The sequence below is a fragment of the Coffea arabica genome, chromosome 1e (genome assembly GCF_036785885.1).
Source record: "Coffea arabica cultivar ET-39 chromosome 1e, Coffea Arabica ET-39 HiFi, whole genome shotgun sequence".
In the NCBI taxonomy this organism is placed as follows: Eukaryota; Viridiplantae; Streptophyta; class Magnoliopsida; order Gentianales; family Rubiaceae; genus Coffea; species Coffea arabica.
The window spans coordinates 47059717-47074839 of NC_092311.1; the positions used below are offsets into that span (position 1 = coordinate 47059717).

At 36.3% G+C, this 15123-nt stretch overlaps 1 protein-coding gene across 1 annotated transcript; it reads right to left on the bottom strand.

Annotated features, from left to right (window-relative positions):
• Positions 1 to 1978: 1978 nt before the first annotated feature.
• Positions 1979 to 9270, bottom strand: LOC113708085 (beta-galactosidase 8-like). The gene is made up of 19 exons (XM_027230554.2): positions 8616 to 9270; positions 8379 to 8474; positions 7913 to 8025; positions 7715 to 7781; positions 7542 to 7634; positions 7279 to 7428; positions 7058 to 7146; positions 6828 to 6933; positions 6624 to 6711; positions 6183 to 6301; positions 5827 to 5991; positions 5518 to 5705; positions 5317 to 5426; positions 4176 to 4285; positions 3878 to 3991; positions 3533 to 3634; positions 2725 to 2936; positions 2322 to 2658; positions 1979 to 2215 (listed from the first exon to the last, which is right to left on the bottom strand). The coding sequence occupies exons 1-19, from the start codon at positions 8778 to 8780 to the stop codon at positions 2108 to 2110; spliced, it is 2532 nt and encodes an 843-aa protein (XP_027086355.1). The 5' UTR covers positions 8781 to 9270; the 3' UTR covers positions 1979 to 2107.
• Between the last annotated feature and the right edge of the window lie 5853 nt (positions 9271 to 15123).

A 15123-nucleotide genomic window follows, 5' to 3' on the forward strand; every position in this document is an offset into this window, starting at 1 on the left:
CTGGTTACGTTATGTGACTGGAAATGTGAATAAGGGCAGTAAAATTTTGCTGCCCATGTCTATCAATTCCTACTTTTGGTCCGTCGTCTTTATCTCGAGTATCACACTACATGGTTGCTTGCGCACGAACATCTCTTCAGAAGTATTAGATTTGGAAGTTTTTGGATCTCGGTTCCAAAATCGAAGCCAGCTCTGTTTGAATTAGCTGTTTTTGGGAGTATTTTTGAAAAATTTTATTATAGTAAAGTTTTTAAAGTATATTTTAGGATATTTTTAGAATATATTTTGGATGTTTAAGAGTAGTAGAGTTTTTATAATATATTTTGGGATATTTTTTAAATATTAAAAAATTTTAGAGCACTTTTTAAAATGTTTTATAATATTTAAAAAACTGATGGATCCAAACAGCGCTTATCGAAATGGGATATTGGTTCCGCTCCTAGGTAGGATTGCCATTTGAGTTTTTGGAAGTCATAAAAAATGTTGAGTTTCCATTCCAAGAAAATGTACCCTTGACTATTAGTTTACGTTGCTATTTGTGAATTGTGATCAATAATGTCATTCAATGTCATATCAGTACAACATTACCAAAAAAAAAAAAAGGGTCATATCAATACAAACTCTTGGTTTTAACTGAATTTGTTAGTTTAAAAAAGTCACATTTAGCATAAACGTTTGTAAATTTGGTTTTTAAATTCACATTTAGTACAAAATATGAAAATTAAATGAATTTGATTTCTAGAAATTGACATTCTATAGAGACTCCTAATTTTAACGGAATGTGTTTTTCTAATAGTAACATTTAATACATATTTGTAATTTTACCTTTCATGACATTGAACCAGCAGAACGACAAAACACTAAGGTCAAAATGGATTTGTTAATGGATTTTAATTATTATCCTACTTTTTCTTACATTTATACACTTTCCTTAATTAATCCTCTTCATTTATATACTTTTTCTTAATCAATCTTATATAGAGCACCCGTTAGATAAATCGTTTGACAAATGCTGGCAAATCCATAATTAACTAACTATATGTGTCAGAGAATAAACAAGGGAAACTTTCCACCTAATATTATCCAATCTCAAAGCTTACAAGATTTGGTATAACTAATAGTGGGAGCTGAGAATTGAAAAGTTAATAAAGAGGGCATGAACATGAAGTAGATTAATTATGCTTTTTTCTTTGGAAAATGTTATTTATCCTCCCCTTTTTGTTATTTGCACTCCCACCATCATTTTTATTATATAATCTTCATTTATTAAACTATATGATATAACAAATGATGGGAGTGCAAATAACATTTCCCGTTTCGTTTGATTTTTCTAACTGGACACTCGTTAATGTACCTAAATCCCACACAATATGCATATACTAATAATTAATACCCTCTCTTATATTTATATACTTTTTCAAATTAATTTTACCTTTCCAAAAACTAATACCCGAAATACATCTTAACAAGTGCATGGACAGCTGACCCTTCTTTCATGCGAAAGTCTTGACATGGATATGCCAATCCCTGAGGTAGTATAATCTGTTGATTTGGAATATAATCGATCGTTAGCTATATAATGATGTTGTTCTCTCCTAAAAAATTTCTGCTTCATCCAATATTTTCTTGTACTAGTATTTTTCTATGGATTCTTCATCAGCCTATCAGATCACTCGAGTTAGTCATTCAACAAAAACGACAATTTCAAAAGATTTGCGCGAAATTGTGACGGAAGGAGATCAGGCTGCCTCCGATCACGCACCGTCAACGAGCAATTCATAATTCATTCTCCACTTACTACAACGATAATATACTGTCAAGTATTTCTGGTCATTGATTTATGAAGCCTTGGTTGCATTGCCTGAATTGATTTTTCTTTCTTCTATGTGACCTAAAAGCCTCTGGAAAAAGGGGAAAAAAAAAAAGGCAGACCGTTTGTGATCAAGGAGAGAAGTTGCAATACGGAATTGCAAGGCCCTTTTTCTTAAGCTACTTTATGCTAGAGATTCGCTTTATTTGCTGACCGTATACGAGTTATCCCGCTAACGCAGGGACAATGCTTTTGCTTTTGTCCCAAATAGCCAATGCTGTTAGGTGCAGGACCCTATCATGTACAAGAAGCTTCTACAGCTAAAGTCTTTGTAATGCCTAGACAAGGGTCACCAAATGTAGCAATTGAGACACCAATGTTGCATTTTCTTGACCCAACGCAAGCCTGGACGAACAAATATTGCCGAATCAGTGAAATGGCATATCTTCATCAGAAACATGTTAGCTGCATTCGATGAATAATCATGATTGATACTTGAGGAAAGATTTACCTTCTGTATGATGGATATAGCATTCTTGCTGCTGCATTTACCATGGCTAAAACTACCACACGTTCCCCCTGGAGTTCCAAAACTAGCAAACTTGATTGAAGAAATGACCTGATTAGCAGAAGGGCACTCCAGCAACATTGTTGGTCCTGCTTTTTTGGCTGCCTCTTGGTCTGAAGTCCATATGTCTATTGGAACTGGATGAGACTCTGAAACTCGTGAGCATAGACTTCCTATCTGTCTCGTTGCAAAAGATATCTGTGTTGGATCCCCTCCCATTTCCTCAAACAGCACCAGAACGTTTCCACTCGGTTTTAGCCAATCTCGAGGTACATGGTAGCTGCACTTAATGGATCAGAGAACATTCTAACCATACACAGGTATTAGAATAACTTAAGATACTTACAGAAGCTGGGATGGTTTTCCACAATCCTTGAGACATTTGTTAGAATTAAAAGATCCTCTATAGTTGCAAGAGCTTACACAACCTCCATTTGGAGCATTATTGGTTGGCCAATAACGGCCAATGCTTTGTCCATTCACCCATGCCTCACCCTTTCCCAAGCTGGAGAGGTCCAAAGCAAGAGGCTCATTGCCCCCAGCAGCATCAAAGTTTGTCTAGGCCAAAAACATGGATTTACAAGTTAAAGATGTAGTCTACTACAGCATTGGAGGGGGAAGGGACGGGGGCCGATTTCTTATTGTTGGTGTAGTTATAATTACATATATTCAGTGATTTCCATTGAATGTGAACCAAGTAATGAAGCTCTCTCGAGGAACATAGAATAATCATGTTTCTTTTCTTTTTAACTGAAAACATTAAGCATGTATAACTGTAGAAAATGCATGACTATCTCAAACTTATTTTACTTCAGTTTAGGAGAAATTATGTGTCAGGGGATATAACACAGCGAACCAGATTCTACTGGGAAAAAAAAATGCTCTGTTTCAGAAATAATGCCTCATCATCTTATGGTGAAGACTTAAAATAAAAATTACTCTGTGAGCGAATCTTCATCTTCCTATTTATTAGCAGGTTTAGAATGGAAATGAGCACTTCATTGCTTACAAAGTGCCAATGATAGAACTTCTAATCTAATTAACTGAGTACCATGGCTTTTGAAGGCATTCCATTACTATTGTATAAGCCTGACAATAGATCCTTTTATGATCATAAAAACCTTCAAAGATACATTGAGATATGCAATATTTACCTTATACCATATCAATGGCTGGTTCTTAGGCAAAGCAGGCTGTGATACCCACAGTGAAGAGCCTCCGTTTGATAACCCTATCTCTTCCCCTTTCAAACCAATCTGCATTGAAGGACTTCAATATGAGACGTTGATCCTCAAAAGAAATTAGTTTACTTTGCGGAGAGCAATCACGTTGTGTTCAATAATCAACAGAAGGAAATCTTGTTTGTCCAACTTAAGTTGCGTAATTTGACAAGATAACAATCTAGAAGCACAGATATTGTTATTTCCTGTAAGAAGTTGAAAAGATAACTGCAATTCTCTTAAATTGAGTCGGAATCCCAAAGAGTAAACAAAAATAACCTGATAAGTCCACTGCTGTGAGGAGAGATCAGTGGTAGAGCCATTTGTTAAACCTTTTAACTGCACTGGGCCAGTAACCCCAGCTCCTTTTAGATCAAAGAATGCCCCATAGTTCTGAAAGTCATTAGAGGTTTGTGTCAGAAAAAAGTGTGCACGCTAATATGTTACTTCCCAAGCAGAGATGAATACAGAAAAGTTCAGTGACTACAGAAGAACCAAACTCTGCATAGCATGTAGTGCCAAGTAGCATTATCCTTGTTTCTAGATAAACTTTAACACATGGAGAAGAAAGTTGTACCTGAAGTCCCACTGTCAAACTCAAGAGATCAATTGTGTTTTTTCCTGTTACGAGGGAGATGGGGACTTCCAGTGCAACTTTAGCATTGCCACTGCTGCCTTTCACACTTCCTACAAGATAGTCAATCATCTTACGGTTAAATTCCGAGCACTATTGCTACTAATCTCACCATTGTGTTCAAGGACATAGAAATATGTTTTTACTGGCAATTTGAGTTGAAACCTGGTCCCCTTAGAACCCAAGTTACCAGGGAACAATAACAGGCTTACAAAGTGGTAATTGGTATAGTAATTCCAAACTGTGGTAGATTACCAATTTCAATGCTAATTTGATTAATCCAAAATTCTGATTACTTCTTTTGGCTGGAGTAAATGTCAAATAATATTTCTGAAACATTTTGGCAATGCTCTCCTTTTGGATCTAAGTTTCAACGCTTCAAATAAAATAAGTTGCTATACCCCAGAGTGGTCTACATTTCTACTAGGAAACTATTATTTCATATACATTAGTTCTGGATTCTAAAGATATCTACTCTGGTATACATGATGTATGCTACATAACATCCAGCATTCCTATTCTGGTATACGTGCTGTTAATGCATCAATACAAATTTTCCACAACATATAGATTAGGAGTAAATGAAAATTTTTTCCAATAGCATCATGGAATTGACCTTCCACCAGAAGAAGCTATTGAGTGGTACAATCCACTTTGAGGGTGGGTTCTATAATGGAGTTTGAGAGGGTAGTTAAGAAAGAATGATCGAAAAGAAACATCAAGAAAGCAAAGATTTTTTCCTCATCTATTTGTTCTCTTTCTTGTACTGCATCACCTTGGTTTAAATTCTTAGGTGTCTTATATCGTCTATAATTATTTCAATCCGAATCTTCCAAAGATCATCAGAATCAATCAAGGGAGGATAGAGACAACGTCATGTAAGCCTTTTCATCCAGCTTGTGACTAATCCTTAATTTTAATGAAAACAGGCAGCTAGTAACTAGAAGCTTGTTCGTGGCAATTAGAATTCTAATCATCTCCATTTAACTAAGGAGGAGGATTGAGTAAAGCAGAAGGCTGACTGAAGCACAATGCAAAAACAAGAAAGCATTGCACAGATTTTTCTTCATTAATTTCCCATCACCTGCAAGCTTTTTGTTGATAAAAGCGTAAAGAGCATGCCCGAGTGATTGAACATGTAAAACTGTCTGGGACCCATCTTGAAAGAAAGGCTCATTTCCTTTAATCTCGATACTGCAGAAAATGGTTCAAGAGATTCGTTGGTTATTACCAAAACGTTATAGAAGTCTACTAAAAGCAATTACAGATTTACTAAGTTACGGACCTTGCAGAATACCAGAGATAGTCACTTTTATCACCAGTGGTATTTATTTGCTCTGCTAAACCAAGCTTCATGAATGCATTCTGACTTGAGATACCCACAGGTTCATTAACCCAACTCCAACCTGAGAAAGATGCCACATCTTCTGAAGACTGACTAATAAATCTTGAAAGCGTCCTCATAGAATTAATCTGTCATGACAGGTGATGAAACGATGTTAAACAAACCCTGTAGTATGAAACCCATATTTAGTTGCCCCTGCACCCTTCCAAACAAGTGTAAGACAGGTAATAGTGCAATTCGTGGGCGAACCTTTGCAGTGTTGAAAACCACATTCTTGCAGTCTGGTAAGATGCTCACAGACCATGCAGGCAATTTATAGGAATTTCCATTGAAGTTGACAGTAGCATCAGATTGGGTACCCACATTGGCAAGAAAAGCAGAACATAGCCCTGATCCTGTTCTGTAAACACCGGCCTAAAGAAAGAAAACAGTTTTGGAAAGACCTCATCAGTGAAAAGGTAGAGATAACAGATTGTTGTTCAAAGATCTTGAACAATTCATACAAAAATTGCTCCGTTCAGATGGATACAAGCAGCTCTTTCAATTCAGCAGAAATGTTTTCACTGGTCCATAGACTTTATCCACTGTAATTGTTCAATATTCACCTCTAAATTTGGGCCAAGAGAAGTAATAGTTGGATCAGTTGCTATCATTGCCTCTTCACAAAGCTTTATGGCCTTATGTAAATCTTTCAAGTGCCCCCATTTTGGCTGTCTTATGAGACCTGCAAATAATAAGGATTTGATGTATTGATGCATAACTCCTAAGAGAAGCACAACTCTTCATCACCACTATGATCAATTAGGATATGGACATCAATAACCTAAAATCTCTCTTTGCCTCAAAAATATAATATTGGCTAAAAGGCATCCATGACTCTTAACAGCATGCATACATCATTTACAGTAGGCTGCTTCTTGCACAATGAGTAGCAGATGACTGATTGTCCATGCTTACATGGAGGATTGCCTCATTGAGGCATCTTTACCAAGATAATCTTACTGACGAGAAGAACTGTGAATTTTTAATTAATGCAAGAAGCATACCATATTCATCTATTGGAGCATCATAATCATAGCTTGTTGCAATAAATGGTCCACCACTGGTCCGGCCAAAGTTAGTTCCACCATGATACTGGAAATAGTCAACAAGATTATAACTTAATAACATCAGGCTGAAATCAATAAAGGGAATGAAATGGATTACTTCTCAAGTCACAATTAGTCATAATTACGTTAATCATATAATACCATATAATAGTTCTGGAAGGTTCCACCTCGCTGGAAAAATCTTGCCACAGCAAAAGCAACATCCTCTACAGGTCTGGTGGGCACAGCCCCTCCAAATGAAAGGAACCTGATGTACCGAACCACAAAAATTTTCCCAGAGACGAAAACGTCACATTATAATTAGTAATATGATATCAGCATGCAATTCAAGCAACAAATGCATGTCAAACGAAACAGATAATAAGTCATACCATCCAGTCCAATTCTCGGTCCACATTTTTGGTTTTTTGTCAGAATTTGGAGTAAATTGGTCACAGTAGAATCCATTGCACGTGTTAATCTGCATTTATATGGAGACCAAATACGAGTCACAATTTTCAGCCATGTACTCCATTAAAAGGGCTCATAAAATTTTTCAAATTTCTATCCTTTCAATTGAACCACCATAGGTAAGTGGAAGAATGGTCCTCACAATCGGATCAGGAGCATCCTTCTGTTGGCACATGTTCCAGGGTACCCCCGTATTCAGAGATGTTGCCATTCCTGCAGCCCAATCAACATAAGGTTTGGCACGGTTCCCATAGTATGGTTCAATATCTCCATTGCCATATTCATTCTCAATCTGAGAAATTGCATCATTTTCAGTCACTCAATTCCTATTACCAAGAACGGAAGGGAAAGTAAAAAAGGAAAAAAAAAAGTTTATGCTGCTTAAAACTTGAAAGAAAAATCAACCTGAGAGAAGATTATTGGACCGCCTTCGGAAGCAAATAGAGATTCTTGTTTCATCAAGTCCACAATCTTGGTTGTAAATCGCTGCATTTCCACCTGAAACAGAGACAACGCTTAATAACAAAATTCAAAGCAGTGCAGTAAAATTGAAGTAATGAATAAGCAAGAGTGTGCACCTTAAATGGCTCATTATCGGTTCTGAACTCAATCCCAGGTATAAAATGCAACCAAAGTGGAAATCCTCTGTTCCAATTTCCCAAAACAGGATCGAAATTTTAATCCAAATAAATAGGAAAAAAAAAAAAAACTTAAAGCATCTTTCTCTTGAATCCAAGTGAATATTCAAAGAAAAGGAAGAGAGAATCTTTAGTTACCCGTAATTCCACTCAGCACAGACATAAGGACCAATTCTCAGAACAACGTAGAGACCAGCTTGCTTCACCAATTTAATAAAGCTAACCAAATCTTTCCTTCCTTCGAAGTCATACTGCATGGGAAAAGGAAAAATTTTTCCCTTAAATGCTAGGACTCCTTTATTTTTCACTTTCCCGGAATGATATGCTAATTCCCGTCAAGATTAAGATATCTTTCCACATTCCAAGGCTTCATCATTTTTTATTGTCAAACTTAGTTTATGATGTTTCTTCCTACATAAGAGGAGGGGGGGAAAAAGAAAACTACAAACATAATATACACAAAAATCGTAGAAATGTAAAATATTTGTCTGCCATTGTTGTTTGCTCCTTTCCTCTCTCGGGCGTACTAACTCGCTCTAAGTAACCAAAAAAGGATAATAACTGAAGCAAAGCATAATTAGAAAGAAAGTAAAGAAGAACAGACCTGGCCTCGAACCGGTTCGTGCAAATTCCAAAAGACGTATGTTTCGATGGCATCCAAACCTCCATCTTTCGACTTCTGAATCAGGTCCGGCCACATCTGCGTTTACACATTTCCCATAAATTTCCAGAGACTTAACGTGAATGGTTTGCAAAAAGCATGTAAATGCGTGTTAATTGGCGGTACTAATATACACTATATATCTAGAACTGAACTCCGGGAGAGGAGAGTTGTACGGACTTGTGGAGTGCTGCGAGGATAATGAATGGCACCGGAAATCAAAACTTTCCGTTTGCCGTCGATCACTAAGGCGCGGTGATCGTACGTAACAGTGGCGGCGAACGACGTCGTAACGGCGGAAAGAAAGACAATCATGAACAGGAACAACACCATTGTTCCTCTCATTTTCTCTGCAAATTTAGCTGCTTCGTCCTGTTTTTTTTCTTCCTTTTTTGTTTAAAGAAACAAATGCTAGTAGTGGTTTTATTCGGAGAATATCAAATGCTAAGCAATGGTAGTTCTAATAAATTGGAATATTCTGGCGGGGTTAAATTTCAGCAGCAGAAGCAGACGGTTTTATTTGAAGAAGTAGGGAATCGGGAGGAAACAGAGGAGTGACGGAAGATAGCTATGACGAGGAGAGGAGGGCACGACACGCCATCGGTTATCTTTTCTTTATTGTTTAGATGATTGAGCTGATTTGGATAACTGGGTTTTGTTTGTGGGTTGACGAATCACGTGAAGACGGCGTCGTCGTCTTCTTCTTCTTCTTCTTCTTCACAAAGCAGTATTGCTGCACTGTTATTGGCGCATTGTGTAACCGCAGGTGAAGGGTGAAATCAGCTAAGTGAAGCTTATTATTATTATACCGCGTTTTGCGTAGGTGGTGGAGGAGGAAGATGAAGCCATTTTTCGGTGATTTTATATAGTGGCAGAACAAACGAATGGATGAATGGTGGGCTCCAAGAAGGAGATGGCGACAGGTGCTTCTTCATCGAGTCCTGGAAACCACTATCTCAGGCCTACAAATGTTGGAAGTTCTGGACAACTGTAAATCTAAATGGTGCCAGCCTAAATGTACTCCTCCCCTTGCTGATCGATGGGACCAAGCTAGGGAGTAATTCTTAACCGAATAAAATTTTTATTTTCTTGTTTTCGTCCTTGAATGGTTTTGTTAATATGGTAATTGCTGATCATCTCGCCTTCCCCCAGGAAAAAAAGGCAAACGTTAAACAAACAAATTGATTCTGTGGATATGATGTGTGTATGATTTAGGTTGGAGTTTGCGGTCACTTATTGAAAAATATTTTTTTAATAAAAGTATTTATTAAGTATTTGTGTGCTCTTAAGCTTACTGTTTTGAAACATATATAATTTAATAAGTACTTATTTTATTAGATAATGTGTGATTTGAATGTATTTATCACTTTATTTAGTTTATGATATAAAATAAATGATTAAATTTAATATTTTGATTTTTAAATTACAAAACCTACATTAAAAGCATCAAATTTAAATTTTAATTTAAAATTGCTTTTAACATCAAAAGTTTCATTCCTAATTTTACGGAATGATATTTACCCAAAACCTTAGAAATACTTTTAACATCTAAAAGTGTTGTTTTACCAAAAGCACAGTAATAAACTAAACTAATGTGATTATGTAAAGGTAACTTTTAAAAAAAAAATTACAATCCAAACAGGGCTAATTAAAATAATGTTTGAATAGTGGATTATTTGTCTTTTTTATTTGCTTACATGATCAACACATTTTCTAATCATCTTTTTATCTCATGTACATTATATCAAAAAAAATTATTCTAAATAATCTACTATCCAAACACAATAAAAATTTTAAAAAAAATTCTCAAAAACTGACGATCCACGTAACAAAACAGTGAGTTGCCTTTATCATCTCGTGACGTAATATTCTCCTTCACATTCTTTCTTTAATTTGTGCACAAATACAGTGTCCACAGCTAACTCTTGCTACCTCATATTTCACATGGTCAAAAAAGGTGCGACCGAAAGTATAACACCGCTACGATTGTGTTGGTAATTACCTCTCTCGCATCACGGAATTATTTTGATCCCCTCCGAACATTTTTGGATTGCTGCGCAAATGCAACAATCATTTGGCCACTTCTATTTTGTTGCCAGCACAACACAAGTTGGTTCAGTTAATAAAAACTGGTTATTTTCTCACAAAAAGGTCGTGTGTTCAAATATCACTGTCACGTGAAAGCTGTTTTAGTGGATGATTTATAAGTACCGCTACAAGCGACCTATGGTTCCAAAGACCTACCCTGACCTGTGATAATAATCAGAATCGAACCCACCCAAATTTTTTTTAACAAAAAAAAAAAGTAATAATATTTATTGCTAAGAGCCAAACCACCTGTTTTTCGAATTCCTTTATTGGTATTTTTTTTTCATCTTTCATCACCAAGCAACAATATCATTGAGAAATTTAGTGAATAAGAGCAAGAATTCGCATCGAGAACCAAAAAAAAAAAAAAAGTACAAAACCAAGATAACACATTTACCTTACATTACTAATAAGTTCATTACTTTTCGATCCATATGGTGGTAACTATATTTAGAAGACATAGACATGCACATCTTGGACACAAATTCCTACTTGGTTAAAGGCAAGTCTGGATGGTAGCAGTGAAAAGTGATTTTAGGATCCTTGAATCTCTCAATAAGGAAAACTTATATCTTGTGAAATTGTGAGAGAAAATACACAGTAAATGAATTTTAGGAGGCACTTGGTAAGTGGGTTTGAAGATAAAGAATAGATTTCACTACTATCTGTGCTCATGCATAAAGAGTATAGTTTCACTTATCCGTTATTTTTCATTACTAAAACTCGTTGCTGTAAAATTATCACAAACTCAATATATTTATCATACCTATACTAATAATAACTGTAAAATTTGAACCAAATGGCTCATTAATAATAACGAAGGTGCGATTTTGATGGCTGTACAGGATGGAAAAGCAACCACAACCCATCTAAATTTTTGCCGCTGTTTACCTTACTTATTTTAAGGTTTTGTCTGGATTGTCAAATTTTTTTTTTCAAACATTTATTTAATTACTTCATGAACACTTTTTTTAAATTAATTTTTTATCTCATATATATTGTATCACAAAAAATGCTGCAGTATTATAATTATCGGTAAAAGATGGGAGCCATAAAATTTAAAAAAAATAAAACTGAAATTCAAGATTCAAGAGATGCACGTAAACATTAGAATAGCAAACGGATGTAAGAATAGAGTGTATTTTTTTAAGCGAAGCTATGACGACAATTGAAAATAGAGAATTTTTTTGGACATTTTCTGACGGGCCATGGGTAGGCTTTGTCTCTTTCGTTGGAAAACGTGGCGGTCGTTGCAGATAGCGAGATAGATTATTGAGACAGCCAAACCATGGAATCAAGTCGAGAACAATTCAAGACAGATTTAAGATCCAACCTCCAACCACTGCCTCAGATTGATTAAGTCAATAGTGGCAGCTCTCTCATGGTCTCTTGCTTCGCATTAGCGGACTTCTTTTTCTTTGTTGCCATTTTCTTTTTTCTTTCTTTTATGCAACATTCACGAATGAAAGTGTACCTTTAATCATCCTCATCTCGATTAGCAAACAAATGCTGATTAACTTGAAACCTACCCATTTCTCTTTTCTTTTGTTTGTGAAGTTTCGAAACTTTTACAAATGTATTCTCTGAATAAACAAAGGAATACATAACATTTTTCGTGATGTGATATGTATGTGATAAAAAAAATGATTAGAAATTATGCCTATGATACGAGCAGGATAATATTTGTAAATGTTTTTCAGAAATTATACCATCCATACCATTTATCGTGGAAAACAAAAAGTCCATTGATGTCTTCTTCCTCTAATCCTAAAGGGCAATTTAGAATTAGATGTTCTTCCATCTAATATTGAAAAATTGTTAGCAATAATACATCACCAACATTCTACTAACTACTTCTTTAACGGAGTTAATTCACCTTTCCAATTAGTTTAATATTTTCAAGAATCTCCTTGTATCCGCAAAATCATGTTGGTAAAAGTATAGGTTGCCCGGTTCCAAAAGTCCACAACCACTAGAAGAAGATAGCAACATGATTGACTGGACGGTGACTGCCTGACTGGGTTGGCAAGCACTCCAACTGTCGGTGCGTAAATGCAAGCGGCACTCAGCCTCACTCATTCCACCACCGTTACCTAATTACCAAGTGGCCAGTGCACGACAGAATTTGATGGGTCACATGAAATTGTTGGACCTCTTTTCCTTTTTGTCACAATAGTTTGACCGGCAATTGACAAACTGGTAAAACTGGCTATGATTGGTAAACGTACGAGTCCGATTTTGAAAAGACTAATCATCTTCGTCCAAGTTCATTGAAATCTTCAAGAAATCATATAGTAATGTTTCAGTATTTGTTACTTCTTTCTTATACCCCCTCCGTCCCCGTTTCGTTTCGTTAGCCTTGTTTTCCTTTTTCGTCTGTCCCAAATTATAATCCACTTTCCCATTAAGGAATGTAATAATCTTTCAAATTGTCTAAAATACTCTTATTAAATATCTTGTTATTAATACATTGTTATTAAATACTAACCCACTACATTGAATACATTGACCTTGTCCAATACATAGATAAATGAAAAGTCTATCTTTGTTATTCTTTGAAATTTATTTATATCAGGAGGGAAACAAATAATGCCATCATTATTTACAAAATCATGAGTGAAAATTTGAAAAATCATCCATATTCTCACAATTTTTCTGATGAAACACCAACAAAAGAATATGATCTCATCTCAACGAGTCAAGAATGTGCACAAGTTGTCTTTGAAATGAAGAGGATTTTTTTGCCCAAGTTGAAATCGGTGATTTAAATCTTCTGGAAGATGATTTAAAAATCATCAATGAAAGTATTTTTTTGCAAAGTTGAGAAGACGTTTTCTGGCAAAATATTCAAATCGATGGCACTAATTATGGATGAATTATCCGTTTTTAATTGCCTTTGCTTAAGCTTAATTAGTTGCCATATTTATAGAGTTCAGTGTAAAAATTGAAGATAATTTTGGTGGGAAGAACTTGAATCCACTATTGGCGGATGATTGAAAATGAAATGGAGTATTAGGCGCCTGAAATGGATTATGAAATGGAGTATTAGCGGCAACTGATATTTATTGGCACTATTGGCGGTAATTGAAACAATCAGGGTGTACTATTGGCGGTAACTGATATTTATTGGCACCATTAGCTGTAATTGATATTAATTGGTGAGGATAGTCGTTCTGGCTCAAATAGTCCTGGGTCTCACCCTGTGGTACTTCTGGAAGTGCAGCTTCGGTAATCCCCTTGCCGAAATGACTTCGACCCTGTTACCACCTCGGCCAAGATCTTCTGTCTTAGAGCCGAGGTGACATCCAAAGACCTGGCCACCGGAGAGGTGGGACGTGATCTCTGACACCTCTGACATTTGATAAAGCTGCTCTGACACATGCGCCGCCTGGCTCTGACAACTGTTCCGGCTGGCCTTTCCGCAGGAGCACATCAAATCAACTTGATGCACTGCCCATGTCATATCTTTAGGGACCGTGCCAGCAGTCCCTCTTTCCTGCCTATCCTCTATAAATACTCAATACTTCTACTGAGAGGGGGGATGATCTTTTTATGGTAAAGCAAGTTACTCATTCTCTCTACTATTAAACCATTTTTCTAATCCCTGACTTAAGCTTCGGAGTGGTACCGGGGGATTCAGTCCCTCTTGTAACCTAAACAGGTGACCAAGACCGCTTTGACCTTTTCAGCCGGAACACTTCTAGCTCTTGGTTCACTCCAGCCGGTCAGAAATCACCTCTTCGTGATTAGCATAATGGTATTTTAGGAAATTATTAATCTAAATTTATGTTTCCAATCAAATTAATTGCACTTTCTTAATCTGTGTGAAAAAAAAAATCAAGACTAACAAAACGGGACGGAGGGAGTACTAAATTCTTAGCTAAATTGACTCCCTAAGGATCATCAATCAATTGCTTGATCATGTTTGGACCAGGGTCATATTCAAAGTGTCGTGCAGTAATAGGCTGATTAGCATGATGCCGGGCATAGGACTATTATCAGTGCATCGTCATTGTCACATCTCGATTTATTTTGTATTGAGTAGGTGTTCTCTGAAGATTGAATAGGATGCTGACAATCAGGCCGCTCCACGAACTAAAACACACAAAGTCAGCAAACCAATAATACTAATAATAGGTTTATTTGCCAAAAATTCTTACTTTCGTAAGAAAATGTCAGAAAGAAAACTCATTCTCAGGGGGCTTGGGGGGTCTTTATCTCTTAGCAGCGGGGCACCCCTGTGGGGTTTTCTATCCCACATCGGTAATGGGGGGGTTGGGGTTTAGGTTTATAAGTCCCTCACAGGACTCCACAAGTTACCGGCTTTTGGAGTTACTGTGGGGAGTTAGGTTTATTTGCCAAAAATTCTTACTTTCGTAAGAGAATGTCAGAAAAAAAAAAATAATACTAATAATATGCTTTTCATTCTCCTTCTTGAGAGAGCCCAGAAGCTTGTCTAAATCAGTACGTTGACACGAAATGGTGATGTGAGGTCCCCTTGTCATGACTGGTCCTAAATTGTGATGTTGAGCTTGGATGGGATTTGGATATACTGGTACGATTGTGTTGGAAATCACCTCTCTTATCTCACGAAATTATT

What these genes read in the sequence shown, in the direction of transcription:
- LOC113708085 (XM_027230554.2), bottom strand. Translation starts at nt 8,780, where the DNA reads ATGAGAGGAACAATGGTGTTGTTCCTGTTCATGATTGTCTTTCTTTCC. An exon ending in ACGAACCGGTTCGAGGCCAG is followed by an intron (nt 8,026 to 8,378) that starts GTCTGTTCTTCT and finishes TTTCCCATGCAG; the next exon opens with TATGACTTCGAAGGAAGGAA. An exon ending in GTCCAATAATCTTCTCTCAG is followed by an intron (nt 7,429 to 7,541) that starts GTTGATTTTTCT and finishes GCAATTTCTCAG; the next exon opens with ATTGAGAATGAATATGGCAA.